This window comes from Hyperolius riggenbachi, chromosome 12 (genome assembly GCF_040937935.1).
Source record: "Hyperolius riggenbachi isolate aHypRig1 chromosome 12, aHypRig1.pri, whole genome shotgun sequence".
Lineage (NCBI taxonomy): Eukaryota > Metazoa > Chordata > Amphibia > Anura > Hyperoliidae > Hyperolius > Hyperolius riggenbachi.
In genome coordinates this window covers 173,322,986-173,346,334 of record NC_090657.1, presented here as the reverse complement: position 1 = coordinate 173,346,334, position 23,349 = coordinate 173,322,986, and the positions used below count along the sequence as shown (strand labels likewise).

At 48.3% G+C, this 23,349-nt stretch overlaps 1 protein-coding gene across 4 annotated transcripts in view; it reads right to left on the bottom strand.

The window, feature by feature from the left end:
- Positions 1 to 21,799, bottom strand: part of TCEA2 (transcription elongation factor A2) — a 44,047-nt gene extending 22,248 nt beyond the window's left edge. Inside the window, exons 1-6 of one of the 4 annotated variants that reach the window (XM_068263196.1) lie at positions 21,612 to 21,799; positions 21,191 to 21,236; positions 10,432 to 10,494; positions 9,768 to 9,873; positions 8,468 to 8,531; positions 8,250 to 8,383 (exon numbers count right to left, since the gene is read on the bottom strand). In XM_068263196.1, coding sequence (XP_068119297.1) covers positions 8,250 to 8,383; positions 8,468 to 8,531; positions 9,768 to 9,873; positions 10,432 to 10,452 — 325 coding nt within the window. In that variant the 5' untranslated portion in view covers positions 10,453 to 10,494; positions 21,191 to 21,236; positions 21,612 to 21,799. Of the gene's footprint in view, positions 1 to 8,249; positions 8,384 to 8,467; positions 8,532 to 9,767; positions 9,874 to 10,431; positions 10,495 to 19,313; positions 19,529 to 21,190; positions 21,292 to 21,611 lie in introns of those variants that run through there. The other 3 variants (XM_068263195.1, XM_068263197.1, XM_068263194.1) reach the window with 3 other exon arrangements.
- Positions 21,800 to 23,349: the final 1,550 nt, after the last annotated feature.

The window sequence follows — 23,349 nt, the reverse complement described above, 5'->3', positions numbered from 1 at the left end:
ACTGCTCCCTCCCCTGTAATATAATTAATGCAACTGCTCCCTCCCCTGTAATATAATTAGTGTTGGATCTCCTGTGTAATGTAATTAGCATTCAATACCCTGGCCGCCTGTGTAAAGTGATTAGCATTCAATCACCCCGCCTCCCACCCGTGTAATGCAATTAGCATTCAATCACTCCCGCCCGTGTAAGGCAATTAACATTCAATCACCCCGCCTCCTGCCCGTGTAAGGCAATTAGCAGCGGGCATCACTCACCTGAAACTTGAAGCCCGCTGTGAAAAGCTGTTCGTCTCGCTCGTTCTTTCCTCCAAGTGCCGGCACTTCCTGGTCGCGTATGTAATGACGTGACCAGGAAGTGCCGGCACTTGGAGGAAAGAACGAGCGAGACGAACAGCTTTTCACCGCGGGCTTCAAGTTTCAGGTGAGTGATGCCCGCTGCTAATTGCCTTACACGGGCGGGAGGCGGGGCTGATTAAATGCTAATTGCATTACACGGGCTGGAGGCGGGTTGATTAAAAGCTAATTGCAAATACACGGGCGGCCACGGTATTGAATGCTAATTACATTACACGGGAGATACAACACTAATTATATTACACGGGGGCAGATGCATAGCCTACTGCGGCTAATTAGGTCAGACAAAGGGCAGATACACGGCGGCCGCCAATATTCAAGCTACGTATGGGCAGTGCAGGAGGACACCGGGGGCATTGCAGGGAGTCCCTGACATCGCGGCGAGGCGGCGGTTCGTATCGGCGGGCGTTCGTAAGTCAGGGACTCCCTGTATTCGGACTATAAGACGCAGGGGCTTTTTCCCCCCACTTTTGGGGAAAAAAAAGTGCGTCTTATAGTCCGAAAAATACGGTAGGTGTTATTTTTCTTTTTTGTTCTGGCCATAATTACCAGCCCCTATATAAATTAAAATTAATTTTCCCCCATAAAATATAGGTTAAAAAAAGCTGAGTCCCTGAGGCAACTATTTATTTTTTTTAAGCTGATTTTTATTTACAAGTGTTTTTTTTTTGGGGGGGGGGGGGGGGGGGGGGGGGGGTTGGAAGTGTTATTTTATTAATCGTGTGTATGTACTTGTGTATATATATATGTGTAATATACTTATTGGTCACAAGATGGCGCTAGTGAACACTCTCCCGTATAGGAAGTGATCACTTTTTTTTTTTTTTACACTCTTTATTAAACTGTAACATTTCCTGTTTTTATGAATGGACGCGGCCGCTGTTTGCGGTCGCGTCCATTCACTCCAGGCAGTGCGATTGGGTGGAGGACCGCTCGGTCCTCTTCCCCAATCACTCAGCACGGGATCCCGATTGTAATGGCGGCGGTAGCGGCGCGCACAAGAGCGGAAGGGCGGCGGGAACTCGCGACGTATTAAAACGTCATGTTGCCATTAACAGGCAAAAGCATGACGTTTTAATACGATACATTGCCATTAAATGGTTAAAATAGAAAATATGATAAAATGTTTAATTTCTCAGATATTAGTCGTCATAAATAATTTATACATACAGTAATAGCTGTGCTTAGTCCACAAAAATGAAGTAAACCAATCAAAATTAATGACTTGTGCTGCTTCAATAAAGCAGTCCCCGTATTTTTAAAGTCAGATATACACATCTGATTGTGACTGTATATATGTGTACACAGGAATCTCTTATATATATACTAAATAACATCTATGCTGTAAGAATAAAGCCTGATGTGTAGCCGTGTCACTAATAAAGATGGTCAATGAGATGGAAATAATTCTGCGTTGATTCTGATTTATGCAAATGTACTCTTAGCTCATGAAATCAAATAATTTGATATGTTGTTAAAATTTGGTTTGGTGACTACGAATTAAATGGTACCTGAGACGGATGAAAAGAAAAGTTTTATATATACCTGGGGCTTCTTCCAGCCCCCTTCAGGCTAATCAGTCCCTCGCTGTCCACCTCCACCACCTGGATCTTCTGCTAGGAGTCCTGGTAATTCAACCAGTCAGCGCAGTCCGGCCGCATGCTGCTTCCACAGCCAGGAGCGTTCTGCACCTGTGCAATAGTGCTGCACAGGTGTAGTACCCTCCCGTCGGCAGAGTGTGTGCATGCACACTACGCCAGACTGGCTCAAGTGCCTGGACCCATAGCAGAAGATCCAGGTGGCGGAGGAGCACAGCGAGGGACTGATTATCCTGAAGGGGGCTGGAGGAAGCCCCAGGTATGTATAAAACTTTAATTTTATCTGTCTCAGGTTTACTTTGTTACACAGTAGTACTATACTGTACATATGCACTCCCCACAGAGCTGCAGGGAATCCACTGAGAATGTTGTGCACATTGAACACAGAGGTGTTGTCTATCACCCATAAACCTGGTTCAGATTGTGCATGAAGAATGTGTAATAGAGGAAGAATCTCCTCATTCCCCTGCAGAGTACCTGCACATCACTCTTACATGTACCCACACTTACATTGCCTAGGGCCTGATAGATGTTCTTTGTTCCGGTCTGTACTTTTTACAAGTACTCTTACCAAGGACTAGTTTTAGTCTATGACTAAAGGGAATAAATATAGTAGTCCACATATCCTTCTCACTTCAGTTGTCTTTTAAAATTCCTAAGCGTTGGCAGTTAAGAGACGAATTTCACGTTACATACTTTCAATCAACAAGATTGTTATATGCAAATTAGAGGAGTCGGAGGCGAGGAGTCGGAGTCTGAGGAATCCTGAACTGAGGAGTCGGAGTCGGTGGATTTTTGTACCAACTCCACAGCCCTGCACACACATACACACAGTATGAATATGCACACTTTACAGACTCAGTATGCATACACCCTCGCACACTGTACACACACAGTATACATATGCACACTGTACAGACAGTATACATACATACATACACTGTACAGAGACACAGTACACACAGTATACATATGCACACTGTATGGGCACGGTATGCATACACACGCGCACACTGTACAGACAGTATGCATACACACGCGCACACTGTACATACACACAGTATACTGTATTTTTTGGACTATAAGACTCACTTTTTCTCCCCCCAAAGTGGGGGGGAAATTCGCTGCGTCTTATAGTCCAAATGCAGGGAGTTCCTGACTTGTGAACGCCTTTCAATACGAACCTTCATCCTGCCGCAATGCCGGGGACCCCTTGAACTATGCCCATGCAGAGTAGGACACGGGGACAAACTCAAGACACAGGGGGACACAAAGGGGCATAGAGAGGGACACAAGGAGGACAGAGGTGGACACATGGGGAACACAGGAGGACACAAGGGGGACAGAGGAAGACACAGGGAAACACAAGAGGTACATGGATGTACTTCACCATAGATGCACCAGGTTTAGTATATATTTTTTCCCCTGCTTTTTGTCTTCTAAATTTAGGTGCAACTTATAGTATGAAAAATACGGTAAATATGCACACTGTACAGACAGTATGCACACACACACACCTGCACACTGTACAAACAGTATACATGTGCACACTGTACAGACAGTATGCATACACAATCGCACACTGTACATACACACAGTATACATATGCACTGTACAGACAGTATGCATACACACTCGCACACTGTACATACACACAGTATACATATGCACTGTACAGACAGCATGCATACACACTCGCACACTGTACATACAGAGTATATATATGCACTGTACAGACAGCATGCACACACACTCGCACACTGTACATACACACAGTATACATATGCACTGTACAGACAGTATGCATACACAATCGCACACTGTACATACACACAGTATACATATGCACTGTACAGACAGTATGCATACACACTCGCACACTGTACATACACAGTATACATATGCACACTGTACAGACAGTATGCATACACACTCGCACACTGTACATACACACAGTATACATATGCACACTGTACAGACAGTATGCATACACACTCGCACACTGTACATACACAGTATACATATGCACTGTACAGACAGTATGCATACACACTCGCAAACTGTACATACACACAGTATACATATGCACACTGTACAGACAGTATGCATACACACTCGCACACTGTACATACACACAGTATACATATGCACACTGTACAGACAGTATGCATACACACTCGCACACTGTACATACACACAGTATACATATGCACACTGTACAGACAGTATGCATACACACTCGCACACTGTACATACACAGTATACATATGCACACTGTACAGACAGCATGCACACACACTCGCACACTGTACATACACAGTATACATATGCACACTGTACAGACAGTATGCATACACACTCGCACAATGTACATACACAGTATACATATGCACACTGTACAGACAGTATGCATACACACTCGCACACTGTACATACACAGTATACATATGCACTGTACAGACAGTATGCATACACACTCGCACACTGTACATACACAGTATACATATGCACTGTACAGACAGCATGCATACACACTCGCACACTGTACATACACACAGTATACATATGCACACTGTACAGACAGTATGCATACACACTCGCACACTGTACATACACACAGTATACATATGCACACTGTACAGACAGTATGCATACACACTCGCACACTGTACATACACAGTATACATATGCACACTGTACAGACAGTATGCATACACACTCGCACAATGTACATACACAGTATACATATGCACTGTACAGACAGTATGCATACACACTCGCACACTGTACATACACAGTATACATATGCACTGTACAGACAGTATGCATACACACTCGCACACTGTACAGTGTGCATATGTATACTGTGTATGTACAGTGTGCGAGTGTCTGTGCATACTGTCTGTACAGTGTGCATATGTATACTGTGTGTATGTACAGTGTGCGAGTGTTTGCATACTGTGTCTGTACAGTGTGCATATGTATACTGTTTGTATGTACAGTGTGCGAGTGTGTGTATACTGTGTCTATACAGCGTGCATATGTATACTGTGTATGTACAGTGTGCGAGTGTGTGTGTGCGCATACTGTGTCTGTACAGTGTGCATATGTATACTGTGTATGTACAGACAGCATGCACACACACTCGCACACTGTACATACACACTATACATATGCACACTGTACAGACACAGTATGCACACACACACTCGTACACTGTACATACACAGTATACATATGCACGCTGTATAGACAGTATACAAACACTCGCACACTGTACATACACACAGTATACATATGCACACTGTACAGACACAGTATGCAAACACTCGCACACTGTACATACACACAGTATACATATGCACACTGTACAGACAGTATGCATACACTCGCACACTGTACATACAGTACAGACCAAAAGTTGGGGCCCCCCTCACAGATCAATTCCCCTGTACACACTGTACAAACAGTATACATGTGCACACTGTACAGACAGTATGCATACACAATCGCACACTGTACATACACACAGTATACATATGCACTGTACAGACAGTATGCATACACACTCGCACACTGTACATACACACAGTATACATATGCACTGTACAGACAGCATGCATACACACTCGCACACTGTACATACACAGTATACATATGCACTGTACAGACAGCATGCACACACACTCACACACTGTACATACACACAGTATACATATGCACACTGTACAGACAGTATGCATACACACTCGCACACTGTACATACACACAGTATACATATGCACACTGTACAGACAGTATGCATACACACTCGCACACTGTACATACACACAGTATACATATGCACACTGTACAGACAGTATGCATACACACTCGCACACTGTACATACACAGTATACATATGCACTGTACAGACAGTATGCATACACTCGCACACTGTACATACACAGTATACATATGCACACTGTACAGACAGCATGCACACACACTCGCACACTGTACATACACAGTATACATATGCACTGTACAGACAGCATGCATACACACTCGCACACTGTACATACACAGTATACATATGCACTGTACAGACAGCATGCATACACACTCGCACACTGTACATACACACAGTATACATATGCACACTGTACAGACAGTATGCATACACAGTCGCACACTGTACATACACACAGTATACATATGCACACTGTACAGACAGTATGCATACACACTCGCACACTGTACATACACAGTATACATATGCACTGTACAGACAGTATGCATACACTCGCACACTGTACATACACAGTATACATATGCACACTGTACAGACAGCATGCACACACACTCGCACACTGTACATACACAGTATACATATGCACTGTACAGACAGCATGCACACACACTCGCACACTGTACATACACAGTATACATATGCACTGTACAGACAGTATGCATACACACTCGCACACTGTACAGTGTGCATATGTATACTGTGTATGTACAGTGTGCGAGTGTCTGTGCATACTGTCTGTACAGTGTGCATATGTATACTGTGTGTATGTACAGTGTGCGAGTGTTTGCATACTGTGTCTGTACAGTGTGCATATGTATACTGTTTGTATGTACAGTGTGCGAGTGTGTGTATACTGTGTCTATACAGCATGCATATGTATACTGTGTATGTACAGTGTGCGAGTGTGTGTGTGCATACTGTGTCTGTACAGTGTGCATATGTATAGTGTGTATGTACAGACAGCATGCACACACACTCGCACACTGTACATACACACTATACATATGCACACTGTACAGACACAGTATGCACACACACACTCGTACACTGTACATACACAGTATACATATGCACGCTGTATAGACACAGTATACACACACTCGCACACTGTACATACACACAGTATACATATGCACACTGTACAGACAGTATACACACACACTCGCACACTGTACATACACAGTATACATATGCACACTGTACAGACAGTATGCATACACTCGCACACTGTACATACAGTACAGACCAAAAGTTGGGGCCCCCCTCACAGATCAATTCCCCTCCCCTTATTATGACAGACCTGACCCCCCCCCCCCTTCCCTAAAGCTGCATTATTGGCCCCTTTATTGATGCCAAAGTCCCCCTGGGCCCCGGGCCAGCTGCCTTCCCCCAAGGTAAAGGAGTTCCGTGGGTTAAAAAAGAAAATTAAAAAAAAAAAGTGTCACTTATACATGGGGCTTTTTCTACCGGCCCCCTGCAGCCATTAAGTCCCACACCGTCACTGAAGCCACCTCCATTCGTTGCTGCTGGTGGCCTGCTAATTATTCATTAACTAGACGAATAGTACTGTGGCTGCACGGTCGTAGAAGCACGCGTTATCGGGAGCTTACTGCGCAGGCACAGAACGAAGCTTTCTTGTACTGCACCTGCGCAGTAAGCACCCAATGGCGCGTGCGGGAGCGAGGACGTGCACGGCAAAGCAGCACTATTCGTCTAGTTAGACGAATAATTAGCAGGTCACCGGCGGCGACGAACGGAGAGGGCTTCAGTAACGGCGTGGGACTTAATAGCTGCAGGGAGCCGGTAGAAGCCCCAGGTAAGTGACACTTTGCTTTTTGTTTTATACCCCACAGAACCCCTTTAACTTTGGGGCTCAAGCAGAGTCTTCAGCAGAATAGCGACTCACCTGTCCCACTGCGCACGCCCATCTGTCAGTGTGTGGCTCCACATCTTCATCCACTGCTGGCTGCATCTTCTCTGTGACCCGCGGGATGTTATTACACAATAATATGCACCAGGTCATGGAGGAGAGACACCCCTGTGAGGATGAAGACAGGAGTACACGAGCCATGGACTGACAGAGGAGCATGTCCGCTGGGACAGGTGAGTCACTACTCCTATTCAGTAGTGGCCGGGTAGTGTAATGGTTAAGGACTCTGCCTCATACACAGGAGACCTGGGTTTAGTAAGCTAGCACTTATTCAGTAAGGAGACCTTGGGCAAGAGTCCCTAACACTGCTACTGCCTATAGAGCACATCCTAGTGGCTGCAGCTCAAGTGCTTTGGGTCCACCAGGAGAAAAGCACAATATAAATTGTATTTGTTTTGTCTACTCTGCTGAAGACTCTGCAGTGGCCCCAGGGAGCAACACTCAACTTGGGGGAGGGGGTAGACCTTAGTGGGAAGACAGCTGGCTCTGGGGCAATTGCCTAGGTTGCCCCATGGTAGCACCGGCCCTGCATGATACCCATACACACACACCGTGTACATAGGTCTTGCCTTACCATCAGTTTGCAGAGCTGCGATTAGCATCTCTCGGCACTTGGTACGCACAGAGTTCGAGGTGACAGGTAGAGGTGGGAAGCGGGTCATTTTTGGGGTGCTGGGGGATTTTGGCCCATCAGACTTCTTGGCTGAACTAAAAAGTGAACAGAAACATTGTCTCAACCTCTGCTGCCCCCTCTACCCTGCCTCCGAGGCCAGCAGCAGAAAAACAGCTTACCTGGACTCATCCTTAGAGGATGAGGAGCTCTGACTCCTCTCCCTGCCCCGCTGCTCCGAGCTATCTGCAGGAGACACAAGTTACAGACACGGTTACTGATCACTCACACAATGCTGCTCTGTAATACTGCACAGGACAGGACCAATTCAAGGGAAATGCTTGGGTTTACTCAGGCAACAAGTTCTAAACGACTAAAGGATAAAACACATAAGTAATCTTCTATCACTCATGGGATAGTCTGTATGGAGCTCCTCCCTTCCATTACTCCTGGGAAAGTCTGTATGGAGCTCCTCCCTTCCATTACTCCTGGGAAAGTCTGTATGGAGCTCCTCCCTTCCATTACTCCTGGGATAGTCTGTATGGAGCTCCTCCCTTCCATTACTACTAAGATAGTCTGTATGGAGCTCCTCCCTTCCATTACTCATGGGATAGTCTGTATGGAACTCCTCCCTTCCATGACTCATGGTATAGTCTGTATGGAGCTCCACCCTTCCATTACTCATGGGATAGTCTGTATGGAACTCCACCCTTCCATTACTCATGGGATAGTCTGTATGGAGCTCCTCCCTTAGATTACTCACAAGACTAATAGAGCTTTGTACAAGCGCTATGTGCTCTTTGGGTTCGAAATGTATCATAGATCTACAAAAATAGCCTGTAGTGACCCACATGAGTTATAGGAAAACCTGCACGATGCATGGGTGAAGCTCTGCTAATCACCCCACCCATGAGTAGTAAATACAAGCCTTAATCTACAAGCCCAAACACCTGATTTAGACAGAATAATGCATACACAAATATATCCAGTCCTTATAATAAATCATGTTTAGAGTGAACCAGAGACGAAGCACCCTCATGTATTTGACTATATATATCAATGGGAACATGACAGTAAACACCTACTCTGCTCTCTGCTTCATTCTTCTCTGCTAAATCTGCCTGTTATCAGCCCTGATAAGAATCCCAGACTGAGCATTCAGTCTAGCTTTGCCTGGAATGATTATAGCTGAGCCATTACAGCAGAGCCAGGAGGGGGCAGACTCGGGCTTGAGAAGACATTACAGAAGACAGACTCAGCTATAATCATTCCGGGAAAAGCTAGACTGAATGCTCAGTCGGGGATTCTTATCAGGGCTGATAACAGGCAGATTTAGCACAGAAGAATGAAGCAGAGAGCAGAGTAGGTGTTTACTGTCATGTTCCCACTGATATATATGGTAAAATACATGAGGGTGCTTTGTCTCTGGTTCTCTTTAAGTAAAGCTGATGGATTTTATTGAAGGAATAACCAGTTTCTCACCAAGCAGCTTCTTCCAGGACTTTATCAGAGACTTGGACAGAGCGATCACCTCCTCCTCACTGCATTGTTTTCTCAGAGCGTTCACCGACATACCAATCCGAGTGGACTGTAAGAATGCATAAGCGAGGATTGTTACATGTGTAATAATACCAAACGACCAGATCTCATCTGCACCGGCAATAACCAAAACCAAGATGAGCCTTGTGAGGGAATTAACACTCTGCATGCAGGACACACCCTTCAAATATTGGGCTTAAAGGGCAACTGTAGTGAGAGGGATATGGAGGCTGCCATATTTATTTCCATTTAAACAATACCAGTTGCCTGGCAGCCCTACTGATGTATTTGGCTGCAGTAGTGTCTGAGTAACACCAGAAACAAGCATGCTGCTAATCTTGTCAGATCTGACAATGTCATGAACACCTAATCTGCTGCATGCTTGTACAGGGGCTATGGCTAAAAGTATTAGAGGCAGAGGATCAGCAGGACTGCCAAGCAACTGGCATTGCTTAAATGGAAGGATTATGGCAGTTTCCATATCCCTTTTGCTTCAGTTGTCTTGTAAACCGGTAAAATATTCCCCACGCCTTCATTACAAGGTCTATGTGGCCAATATGTCATACTAGAGTCCCCTAAAGGCCAAAACCAGCAACAGAGACAATACCTCCAGCATGTCCAAAGACATAGTCACGCTCTTCAGCTGCTTAAGCAGGTCCAGTGCGCCCTCCTGTAAGAGAAGACAGAGTAATGAGACCTCTGTGTACGGTGACAGAAGCCCCCTCCTGCAGGAGGAATGAGAGTAAGACATCTGTGTATGGTGACAGCAGCACCCTCCTGCAGGAAGAAATGAGTATAACGCCTTTGTGTACGGTGATAGCGTCCCCCTTCTGCAGGAGGAATGAGTATAAGACCTCTGTGTACAGTGATAGCGCCTCCCTCCTGCAGGAGGAATGAGTATAAGACCTCTGTGTACAGTGATAGCGCCCTCCTCCTGCAGGATGAATGAGAATAGACCTCTTTGTAAAGTGACAGCGCCCCCCTCTTGCAGGAGGAATTCGAATAAGACCTCTGTGTATGGTGACAGCACCACCCTCCTGCAAGGGAAATGAGAAGAAGCTGATACAGAGACAGTCCAGGCACTGTCCCTTTAAATGCTTTATTTCATGCTTTAGCCATGTCTACTACAGTTATAAGACAGTTCCATACAAAACATACAAACAAGATGTTTCAAACCTGCATGGACAAGTGGTGAAGGGGTGGCTTGGAAGACGGTGACCAGGGGATGTAGGACGGCACTACAGTAGTTTTGCGCCGGTATGGCACTTGCTCACTTGCTCTGTGTCCTGGCTCAATGGCAGTGTGATCGGGCTTCCGAGATAGATTCGTAGATCCCGCCCTGCTTTCATACACGTTTGTAATTGTTTGTAATATGCCCAAGACGTATTTTGTATGATACAATGAGCACAGCACTTTCTAATGCATTTCGCCGATAGGCGGCGAATCTCTGCCCCTTCACCTTTGTCCTACACAATGTCAACTTGGATGGGCCAATGGCACTTAAAGGGATACTGTAGGGGGGGGCGGGGGAAAATGAGTTGAACTTACCCGGGGCTTCTAATAGCCCCCCGCAGACATCCTGTGCCCGCGCAGCCACTCACCGATTCTCCGGCCCCACCTCCGGTTCACTTCTGGAATTTCAGACTTTAAAGTCTGAAAACCACTGCGCCTGTGTTGCCGTGTCCTCACTCCCGCTGATGTCACCAGGAGCGTACTGTGCAGACACAGAACATACTGGGACTGCGCAGTACGCTCCTGGTGGCATCAGCGGGAGCGAGGACACGGCAATGCAGGCGCAGTGGTTTTCAGACTTTAATGTCTGAAATTCCAGAAGTGAACTGGAGACGGGGGACCATTAGAAGCCCCGGGTAAGTTCAACTCATTTTCCCCCGACCCCCCTACAGTGTCCCTTTAATTAAGCAGGGCGGGATCTACGAGTCTATCTCGGAAGCCCGTGCACACCGCCATTGACCCAGGACACACAGCACGTGAGCAAGCGCCACACCGGCGCTAAACGGCTATAGTGTCATCCTACATCCCCTGGTCACCGTCTTCCCAGCCACCCCTTCACCACTTGTCCATGCAGGTTTGAAACATCCTGTTTGTATGTTGTGTATGGAACGGTCTTATATAGTAGACATGGCTAAAGCATGAAATAAAACATTTAAAGGGACAGTGCCTGGACTGCCTCTCTGTACCAAGTTGATTCAATAGGTTTTCTGCAATTTGACCAGTTGCACGTCCCATTGCTATTTTGAGCCACCTCCATAGTGATAGTCGGGGTGAAGACCTGATTCTATTGTTTGCATCCATCTACGCAGGCATAGCCTTCCACCTCCATCAACCGAGTGCCAAGTATAAACCCTTCTAGTGTACGTGTTGAAATGAGAAGACGACCTGTGTGTGTGGTGACAGCGCCCCCCTCCTGCAGGAGAAATGAGAATAAGACCTCTGTGTATGGTGACAGCGCTCCCCTCCTGCAGGAGGAATGAGAAGAATAGCTGTGTACAGTAATAGCACCCCACTCCTGGAGGAGGAATTAGAATAAGACCTCTGTGTATGGCGATAGCGCCTCCCTCCTGCAGGGAAAATGAGAATAAGACTTCTGTGTATCGTGATAGTGCCCCCCTCCTGCAGGAGGAATGAGAAAAGGACCTCTGTGAGCGGTTATAGCGCCCCCCTCCTGCAGGAGGAATGAGAATAAGACCTCTGTGTATGGTGATAGCGCCCCCCTCGTGCAGGGAAAATGAGACTAAGACCTGTGTGTGTGATGACAGCGCCCCCCTTCTGCAGGGGAAATGAGAATAAGACCTCTGTGTACAGTGACAGCGCCCCATCCTGCAGGAGAAATGAGAATAAGACCTCTGTGTATGGTGACAGCGCCCTCCTCCTGCAAGGGAAATTAGAAGAAGACCTCTGTGTATGGTGAAAGCACCCCCCTCCTGCAGGAGAAATGAGAATAAGACCTCTGTGTATGGTGAAAGCACCCCCCTCCTGCAGGAGGAATGAGAATAAGACCTCTGTGTATGGTGATAGCGCCCCCCTCCTGCAGGGAAAATGAGACTAAGATCTCTGTGTATGGCGACAGCGCCTCCATCCTGCAGGGAAAAAGAGAATAAGACTTCTGTGTATCGTGATAGCGCCCCCCTCCTGCAGGAGGAATGAGAATAAGACCTCTGTGAGCAGAGATAGTGCCCTCCTCCAGCAGGAGGAATGAGAATAAGACCTCTGTGTATGGTGATAGCGCCCCCCTCGTGCAGCGGAAATGAGAATAAGACCTCTGTGTGTGGTGACAGCGCCCCCCTCCTGCAGGGGAAATGAGAATAAGACTTCTGTGTATCATGATAGCGCCCCTCTCCTGCAGGAGGAATGAGAATAAGACCTCTGTGTATGGTGATAGAGCCCCCCTCGTGCAGCAGAAATGAGAATAAGACCTCTGTGTATGGTGACAGCGCCCTCCTCCTGCAAGGGAAATGAGAAGAAGACCTCTGTGTATGGTGACAGCACCCCACTCCTGCAGGAAGATTGAGAATAAGACCTCTGTGTATCATGATAGCACCCCCCTCCTCCAGGAGGAATGAGAATAAGACATCTGTGAGCGGTGATAGCGCCCCCCTCCTGCAGTAGGAATGAGAATAAGACCTCTGTGAGTGGTGATAGCGCCCCCCTCCTGCAGGATGAATGAGAATAAGATCTTTGTGTATGGTGATAGTGCCCCCCTCCTGCAGCAGGAATGAGAATAAGACCTCTGTGAGCGGTGATAACACCCCCCTCCTGCAGGAGGAATGAGAATAAGACCTCCGTGTATCGTGATAGCACCCCCCTCCTGCAGGGAAAATGAATGAGACTAAGATCTCTGTGTATAGTGAAAGTTTCCCCCTCCTGCATGAGGAATGAGAATAAAACCTCTGTGAGTGGTGATAGTGCCCCCCTCCTGCAGGAGGAATGAGAATAAGACCTCTGTGTATCGTGATAGCGCCCCCCTCCTGCAGGAGGAATGAGAATAAGACCTTTGTATGGTGATAGCGCCCCCCTCCTGCAGGAGGAATGAAAATAAGACCTCTGTGTATGGTGACAGCGCCCCCTCCTGCAGCAGAAATGAGAATAAGACCTCTGTGTGTGGTGACAGCGCCCCCCTCCTGCAGGAGGAATGAGAATAAGACCTCTGTGTATCGTGATAGCGGCCCCCTCCTGCAGGAGGAATGAGAATAAGACCTCTGTGTATGGTGACAGCGCCCCCTCCTGCAGCAGAAATGAGAATAAGACCTCTGTATGGTGATAGTGCCCCCTCCTGCAGGAGGAATGAAAATAAGACCTCTGTGTATGGTGACAGCGCCCCCTCCTGCAGCAGAAATGAGAATAAGACCTCTGTATGGTGATAGCGCCCCCCTACTGCAGGAGGAATGAAAATAAGACCTCTGTGTATGGTGACAGCGCCCCCTCCTGCAGCAGAAATGAGAATAAGACCTCTGTGTACAGTGATAGCACCCCACTCCTGCAGGAGGAATTAGAATAAGACCTCTGTGAGCAGTGATAGCGTCCCCCTCCTGCAGGGAAAATGAGACTAAAACCTCTGTGTACGGTGACAGCACCCCCCTTCTACAGGAGAAATGAGAATAAGACCTCTGTGTATGGTGATAGCCCCCCCCCTACTGCAGGAGGAATGAGAAGAAGACCTCTGTGTATGGTGATAGCACCCCCTCCTGCAGGAGGAATGAGAATAAGACCTCTGTGTATGGTGACAGCGCCCCCCTTCTACAGGAGAAATGAGAATAAGACCTCTGTGTATGGTGACAGCGCCTCCCCTCCTGCAAGGAAAATGAGAAGAAGACCTCTGTGTATGGTGATAGCACCCCCTCCTGCAGGATGAATAAGAATAAGACCTCTGTGTATGGTGACAGCGCCCTCCTCCTGCAAAGGAAATGAGAAGAAGACCTCTGTGTATGGTGATAGCACCCCCCTCCTGCAGGAGGAATGAGAATAAGACCTCTGTGTATGGTGATCGCACCCCCTCCTGCAGGAGGAATGAGAATAAGACCTCTGTGTATGGTGATCGCACCCCCTCCTGCAGGAGGAATAAGACCTCTGTGTATGGTGACAGTGCCTCCCCTCCTGCAGGAGGAATGAGAATAAGACCTCTGTGAGCGGTGATAGCGCCCCTCCTGCAGGAGGAATGAGAAGAAGACCTCTGTGAGCAGTGATAGCGCCCCCCTCCTGCAGGAGGAATGAGAATAAGACCTCTGTGAGCGGTGATAGCTCCCCTCCTGCAGGAGGAATGAGAATAAGACCTCTGTGAGCTGTGATAGCGCCCCCCTCCTGCAGGAGGAATGAGAATAAGACCTCTGTGAGCGGTGATAGCGCCCCCCTCCTGCAGGAGGAATGAGAATAAGACCTCTGTGTATGGTGACAGCGCCCCCTCCTGCAGGAGAAATGAGAATAAGACCTCTGTGTGTGGTGACAGCGCCCCCCTCCTGCAGGAGGAATGAGAATAAGAGCTCTGTGTACAGTGATAGCGCCCCCCTCCTGCAGGGAAAATGAGACTAAGACCTCTGTGTATGGTGACAGCGCCCTCCTCCTGCAAAAGAAATGAGAATAAGACCTCTGTGTATGGTGATAGCACCCCCCTCCTGCAGGAGGAATGAGAATAAGACCTCTGTGTATGGTGATAGCACCCCCCTCCTGCAGGAGGAATGAGAATAAGACCTCTGTGTACGGTGACAGCGCCTCCCCTCCTGCAGGAGGAATGAGAATAAGACCTTTGTGTACGGTGACAGCGCCTCCCCTCCTGCAGGAGGAATGAGAATAAGAGCTCTGTGTACAGTGATAGCACCCCCCTCCTGCAGGACGAATGAGACTAAGACCTCTGTGTACGGTGACAGCACCCCCCCCTTCTACAGGAGAAATTAGAATAAGACCTCTGTGTATGGTGACAGCGCCTCCCCTCCTGCAGGAGGAATGAGAATAAGAGCTCTGTGTACAGTGATAGCACCCCCTCTTGCAGGAGGAATTAGAATAAGACCTCTGTAAGCGGTGATAGCGCCCCCCTCCTGCAGGAGAAATGATAATAAGACCTCTGTGTATGGTGACAGCGCCCTCCTCCTGCAAGGGAAATGAGAAGAAGACCTCTGTGTATGGTGATCGCACCCCCCTCCTGCAGGAAGAATGAGAATAAGAGCTCTGTGTACAGTGAAAGCACCCCCCTCCTGCAGGACGAATGAGAATAGGACCTCTGTGTATAGTGACAGTTTGTCCCTCATGCAGGAAGAATGAGAATAAGATCTTTGTGTATGGTGATAGTGCCCCCCCCTCCTGCAGGGAAAATGAGACTAAAATCTCCCTGTATGCTGACAGCAGCCCCCTCTCCTGCAGGAGGAATGAGAATTAGGCCTCTGTGTACAGTGATAGCACCCCCTCCTGCAGGAGGAATGAGAAGAAGACCTCTGTGTATGGTGATCGCACCCCCTCCTGCAGGAGAAATGGAGAGTTGTACAGGTATATCGGCACCTTTACAATGCTGGGCAGATGTAACATCTTCTGTATGTTCCGAATTACAGGACACGTGTCACAGCACAGGGTCACCTCCTGTGCAATCACTGCCTGCCATGTCTATGATGTATATTCTCCATTGTCAGTCTTAACCCCTTCCAACCAATTATCTGATCACCCAAAGCACTTGTTTTCACACTGCTATGCAGGGGGAGGAGTGTGATCTGTGATCACTGTTGAAGGGGGTGTGCACCAGCTTGAGGCATCACCACTGAAAGGGGGCAGAGAAGAGCACCTCAACTCTCCACAGAACCTCACAACAATACAACATACCTCACATTGTGCACTATACAGTGCACAGCATTGCACCCTCACGCTATACCGTGCACAGCATTGCACCCTCACGCTATACCGCGCACAGCATTGCACCCTCACGCTATACCGCGCACAGCATTGCACCCTCACGCTATACCGCGCACAGCATTGCACCCTCACGCTATACCGCGCACAGCATTGCACCCTCACGCTATACCGCGCACAGCATTGCACGCTATACTGCGCAAAGCATTGCACCCTCACACTTCACCGCGCACAGCATTGCACGCTATACCGCGCAAAGAATTGCACCCTCACACTATACCGTGCACAGTATTACACGCTATACCGCGCACAACATTGCACCCTCACGCTATACCGCGCAAAGCATTGCACCCTCACACTATACCGTGCACAGTATTGCACGCTCACGCTATACCGTGCACAGCATTGCACCCTCACACTATACCGCGCACAACCTTGCACTCTTCTGCTATACCGCGCACAGCATTGCACACCCCCCCCCCCCCCCCAACTATACCTTACACAGCATTGCACCCTCACGCTATACCGCGCACAGCATTGCACCCTCACGCTATACCGCGCACAGCATTGAACCCTCACGCTATACCCCGCACAGCATTGCACCCTCACGCTATACCCCGCACAGCATTGCACCCTCACGCTATACCCCGCACAGCATTGCACCCTCACGCTATACCCCGCACAGCATTGCACCCTCACGCTATACCCCGCACAGCATTGCACCCTCACGCTATACCCCGCACAGCATTGCACCCTCACGCTATACCCCGCACAGCATTGCACCCTCACGCTATACCCCGCACAGCATTGCACCCTCACGCTATACCGCGCACAGCATTGCACCCTCACGCTATACCGCGCACAGCATTGCACCCTCACGCTATACCGCGCACAGCATTGCACCCGCACGCTATACCGCGCACAGCATTGCACCCGCACGCTATACCGCGCACAGCATTGCACCCGCACGCTATACCGCGCACAGCATTGCACCCGCACGCTATACCGCGCACAGCATTGCACCCGCACGCTATACCGCGCACAGCATTGCACCCGCACGCTATACCGCGCACAGCATTGCACCCGCACGCTATACCGCGCACAGCATTGCACCCGCACGCTATACCGCGCACAGCATTGCACCCGCACGCTATACCGCGCACAGCATTGCACCCGCACGCTATACCGCGCACAGCATTGCACCCTCACGCTATACCGCGCACAGCATTGCACCCTCACGCTATACCATGCACAGCATTGCACCCTCACGCTATACCATGCACAGCATTGCACCCTCACGCTATACCATGCACAGCATTGCACCCTCACGCTATACCATGCACAGCATTGCACCCTCACGCTATACCATGCACAGCATTGCACCCTCACGCTATACCATGCACAGCATTGCACCCTCACACTATACCGTGCACAGCATCGCACCCTCACACTATACCGTGCACAGCATTGCACTGTCACTATCTTCAGGAGAACTTTACTCTGAAGCATCTATCTTGATACATGCTGCAGAGCATTGCTCCATCACACAATATCCTTTGCAGAGTATTGCAAGTCTGCCACCTACATTGCAGATCATTGCATCATGCACTACACAAGGAAAGAGTGCTGGAGTTGTGCAGAGCCACATCTATTGTCAGCCAGAAAAGATACACTTCCTGTAGAAGCTTGTGAACTACATATCCCAGCACATGCTTCAGCCTCCCAATGCGGAGGGACCCTACATACGGCCAGAAGCCCAGGACCTCAGTACTTGGAAACCATATATAATGCCAGAGGTGCAGACTGTCCCAATTGGGGGACCCTATACAATGCTGGAGGGTCCAGGCTCTCCTAACTGGGGGACCCCCTAAAACAGGGGTGCAGACTCTCCTAACTGGGGGACCCAATATAATAAAGGGGGTCTAGACTCTCCCAACTGGGGAACCCTATATAATGCCAGAACGCCAAGCTTTCTGAGCAGAGAGTCCTCATAGTGCCAGGGGTCTGGCTTCTGAGGGCATAAGTGTGAAGCTAGGGGCCAGGCTCTCATTCCAGGAAAAATACTTATATCTCAGGGGTCCAAGCTCTGAAATGCTGTGGGGTAGGGATCCAGGCTCTGAACCAAGGGTCAACATTAAAAAAATGTCAGGGGTCCAGGTTCACAGAGCTGGGAACAACACGGGAACAACAGGGGTCTGGGCTCTCAGTCCTGAGGGGCAACATAAAATGCCAGGGATCCAGACTCTCAGTCTTGAGGGGGGGGGGGGGGGGGGGGAGAGAGAAATCAACATGAAATGCCAGGGGTCTGGGCTCTCAGTCCTGGAGGGGGGGGGGGTCCATACAATGCCTGGGTCTGGGCTCTCAGTCCTGGAGGGGGGGGGGGGGGGGGCAACATAAAATGCCAGGGGTCTGGGCTCTCAGTCCTGGGGAGGAGGGCTCTCAGAGATGGGGGGGCTCCATATAATGGTCTAATGTGACCTGATCTCTCACTGCTGGAGACCACTTGCATATCAAGTGCCCCTGCTGTCAGTGTTGGAGACCCCATTTAGTGCCGAAAGCCTTGGTACTTTGCAATGGGGTCCCCCTGATATCAGGAGCCCCTGCATCACTAAGCCCCCGTGCAGCAATAATGGGGGGACTCGCCGTGTTCTTCTTGGAAACCATCTTATCCAGCTTCCTGGCGATGCGGAGAACCTCCTCCCCATCCTCCTCCCGGGCAGCCATATCTCCGCTCCCCGCCGGACTGTCAGCCCCGAATCCACACCGCCGTCCCCGAGATGCCCGGCCCCGCCCGCTCCAGCCTGTAGTTCTCCGTGCGCCGTTCTCTGCTTTCTGCCTATAGGAGCTCCTAAGCGCCAGACTACAGCTCCCGTCATGCCATGGAGAGTCCGCGACTGCACTGCAACGCAGGGGCTGCCGGGAGGTGGAGTTCTCCGCCGCGCTCTCAAAGTCTGGAGAGTGGGATATAGACTACAAATCCCAGAGTTCCCCACTGCCCCGTTATCCGCTATGGAGAGCGTCATTGTTGTCATGGAAACACTGCAGACCATTGCACTCATAATATATTGCAGATCATTCCAATTATTATATACTTAAGGACATTCCACTCATATAGTTTGCAGGGCTTCCCCACCCATGCACTAGAAGAGACCCACCGATACGCACTGCAAGAGACCCACCCGTACGCACCGCTAGCAACCCACCCGTACACACACCACTAGCGCCCCACCTATACACACCACTAGCGCCCCACCCATACACCCCGCTAGCGCCCCACCCATACACACCGCTAGCGCCCCACCCATACACACCGCTAGCGCCCCACCCATACACACCGCTAGCGCCCCACCCATACACACCGCTAGCGCCCCACCCCAGAGGCGGCCTTTGGGGGTGGCAAGTGGGGCTATCGCCCCAGGCCCCGCACATGAAGAAGGCCCCGCATGTCAAGCCTGCCATACCATGCTAATTTTGGTGGTGGTGAAGGAAAGGTCTACAGAAGTGTAGTTGTTTGTGTTCTGAGCAGTGTGTCATTTACAAATACTCAGATTTTCCTATTTTGTTTTACATACCTTATATTTTGTAAATATTGTAGAGGTGGACAAGCCTGTGACTGTGGTGGTACGGTACATGGCCTTCACTTATGCCTCTAGGCCCCGCATATGACACTCGCCCCAGGCCCCGCGTACTCTAAGGCCAGCTCTGCCCACCCCTATCGTATGCACCGCCAGCGACCCACCCTATACACCGCTAGCGAACCACCTGTATCGTACGCACTGCTAGCGACCCACCCGTACGCACCGCTAGCGACCCACCCGTATTGTACGCACCGCAAGCAACCCACCCGTACCCTATGCACCGCTAGCAAACCACCTGTATCGTACGCACCGCTAGCGACCCACCAGTACCGTACACACCCGTATCGTATGAACCTCTAGCGACCCACCCGTACCGTACGCACCGCTAGCGATCCACCCGTATCGTATGCACCGCAAGCAACCCACCTGTACCCTATACACCGCTAGCGAACCACCCGTATCGTACACACCGCTAGCGAACCACCCGTATCGTACACACCGCTAGCGAACCACCCGTATCGTACACACCGCTAGCGAACCACCCGTATCGTACACACCGCTAGCGAACCACCCGTACCCCAAGCAACACCACTATATCGTAGGCACCGCAAATGACCCACCCATACGCATCACAAACGACTAACCCATTCCGCACACACCACAAGTGACCAACCCATACCCTACACACCACAGGCGACCCACCCATCCCAAATGCACCGCAAATGACCCATTAGTATGCACCACAAGCAACCATCTCATATGTACCGCAAACATTCCACACATGTATGTATGTATGTATGTATGTATGTATGTATGTATGTATGTATGTATGTATGTATGTATGTATGTATGTATGTATGTATGTATGTATGTATGTATGTATGTATGTATGTATGTATGTATGTATGTATGTATGTATGTATGTATATCACCACAGGATACCTGTATGTAGGATAATCACAGGATACCTCTGCATTAATCACGATACCTGTATGTATGAAAAGCACATGATACCTGTATGTTAATCACATGATACATGAATGTATGACAATTAAATGATAACTGTCCGTGTAACAGTGACATACTACCTATATGTATGACAAATAATCACATGATACCTGTATGAATGACAATCAAAGGATACCTACATATTTAACAATCACATGATACCTGTGTGTGTAACAGTGACATAATACCTGTATGTATAACAATCACATGGTGCCTGTATGTATGACAATCACATAATGCCTGTATGTTAATCACATACCTGTATGTATGTCAGTCACATAATACCTGTATGTATATCAATCACATGGTATACATATGACAATCACGACACATCTATGTGTAAGTCACATGATACCTGTATGTATGACAATTACATGACAGCGAACATCAAACCCCATTACAGCAATAAAGAGCTCATTCAGCATCGGATTGTGACCCCCAGGTGGTCCCGCTAGTTCTGTATCCCCCTACAACACTGCCTTCCTCCCATCCCATGCTGGATTATCTAAAAGTTTGAGGAGCCTCCGCCCTGCAGCCTCTCCTGCCACTATCAGCTGGAGGCAAAGATTTCACAGCTGTCTGTAATGAGAGGGCAATACACCCCGTGTCCTGCAGAGGGCCCCATCAGCCCACACTGACTTCATGCTCCACGTCACTCCTTCCAGCAACACAATGGGCTCTATTCTCAAAGAGCCAAAAGTACCGCAAAATTTTAGCGCTAAATTCCCGCCAGCGGTAAACTCCGCATTTTTTCAGCATTCACTAACATTTTCCGCATGTTTTCCGCATGCGGGAAAAAAGATGCGGAAACAGGCATTATTCATGCGGGAATCATGCGGTAAAAAGGTCGCATGAAAAAGTGTTTAAAAAAAAAAAGTTAAAGTCCACCAAGCACAGCCCTTAAGCCTCCACACTTCATTAAAGTCAATGGGATGCGGAATATATCACCTACTACTTGTAGGTGATAAAAATTCGGTAATTAACGAAGAAATGATGCGCCTGAACATCTTTGAGAATTGATCTTTTATTGCGGAAAATACCGACTTTTGTGGAAATTTTACCGCATGAATCCCGCACTTTTATCACACTTTTTCCGCATGCGGAAAAAACATGCGGAACATTTTGAGAATCCCAACTTGCCGGTATTTTGGGTGCAAACTTCCCGCATGTACTTTACCGCATGCGGGAAGTCTTTGAGAATAGAGCCCAATGCAGAGCAGTGATGTGCAGAGCCAATCACAGCAGCCAGCTCCTCTCTGATGTGCTGCTTATAGTCACTGCAGGTTGTCATTGCTTGAACTCTATCTCATTCAATTCTCTTCCTGATTTTAGTAAAAAGTAATTATTATTTTTATTATTATTATCATCATGAGATGGTTGGAGATGCTAATTAGTTTGGCTTGCAGGCAAATATAATGCAACTGAATACAGGTCCTTGTCAATTTAGATTTGCCTTATTCCCAGCTGCATACAATCTGTATGGTATTTGCATCATTCATTATTAGCATATTATTGACCACTTGTATGCTAATGAAGCTGCCCCATCAGGGTTGCCAAATCTTTCCTTTAACCACTTCAGCCTTCAGTCATTTTCATTGCAGTCTGAGCAATGTTCACCTCCCATTCATTAACCTATAACTTTATCACTACTTATCACAATGAACTGATCTATATCTTGTTTTTTCCGCTACCAATTAGGCTTTCTTTGGGTACATTTTGCTAAGAGCCACTTTACTGTAAATGCATTTTAACAGGAAGAATAGGAAAAAAACGGAAAAAAATCATTATTTCTCAGTTTTCAGCCATTATAGTTTTAAAATAATACATGCTTCCATAATTAAAACTCATGTATTGTATTTGCCCATATGTCCCGGTTATTACAACGTTAAAATTATGTCCCTATCACAATGTATGGCGACATTATTTTATTTGGAATTAAAGGTGCATTTTTTCCGTTTTGCATCTATCGTTATTTACAAGTTTAAAATTAAAAAAAAAATATAGAAATATTTCGGTACTTATCCGTTAGCCGGGCGCATCCGGCAGGTGGCGCTAATTACTATTCCCCCTCCAGGCCGACATGGATAGTAGGG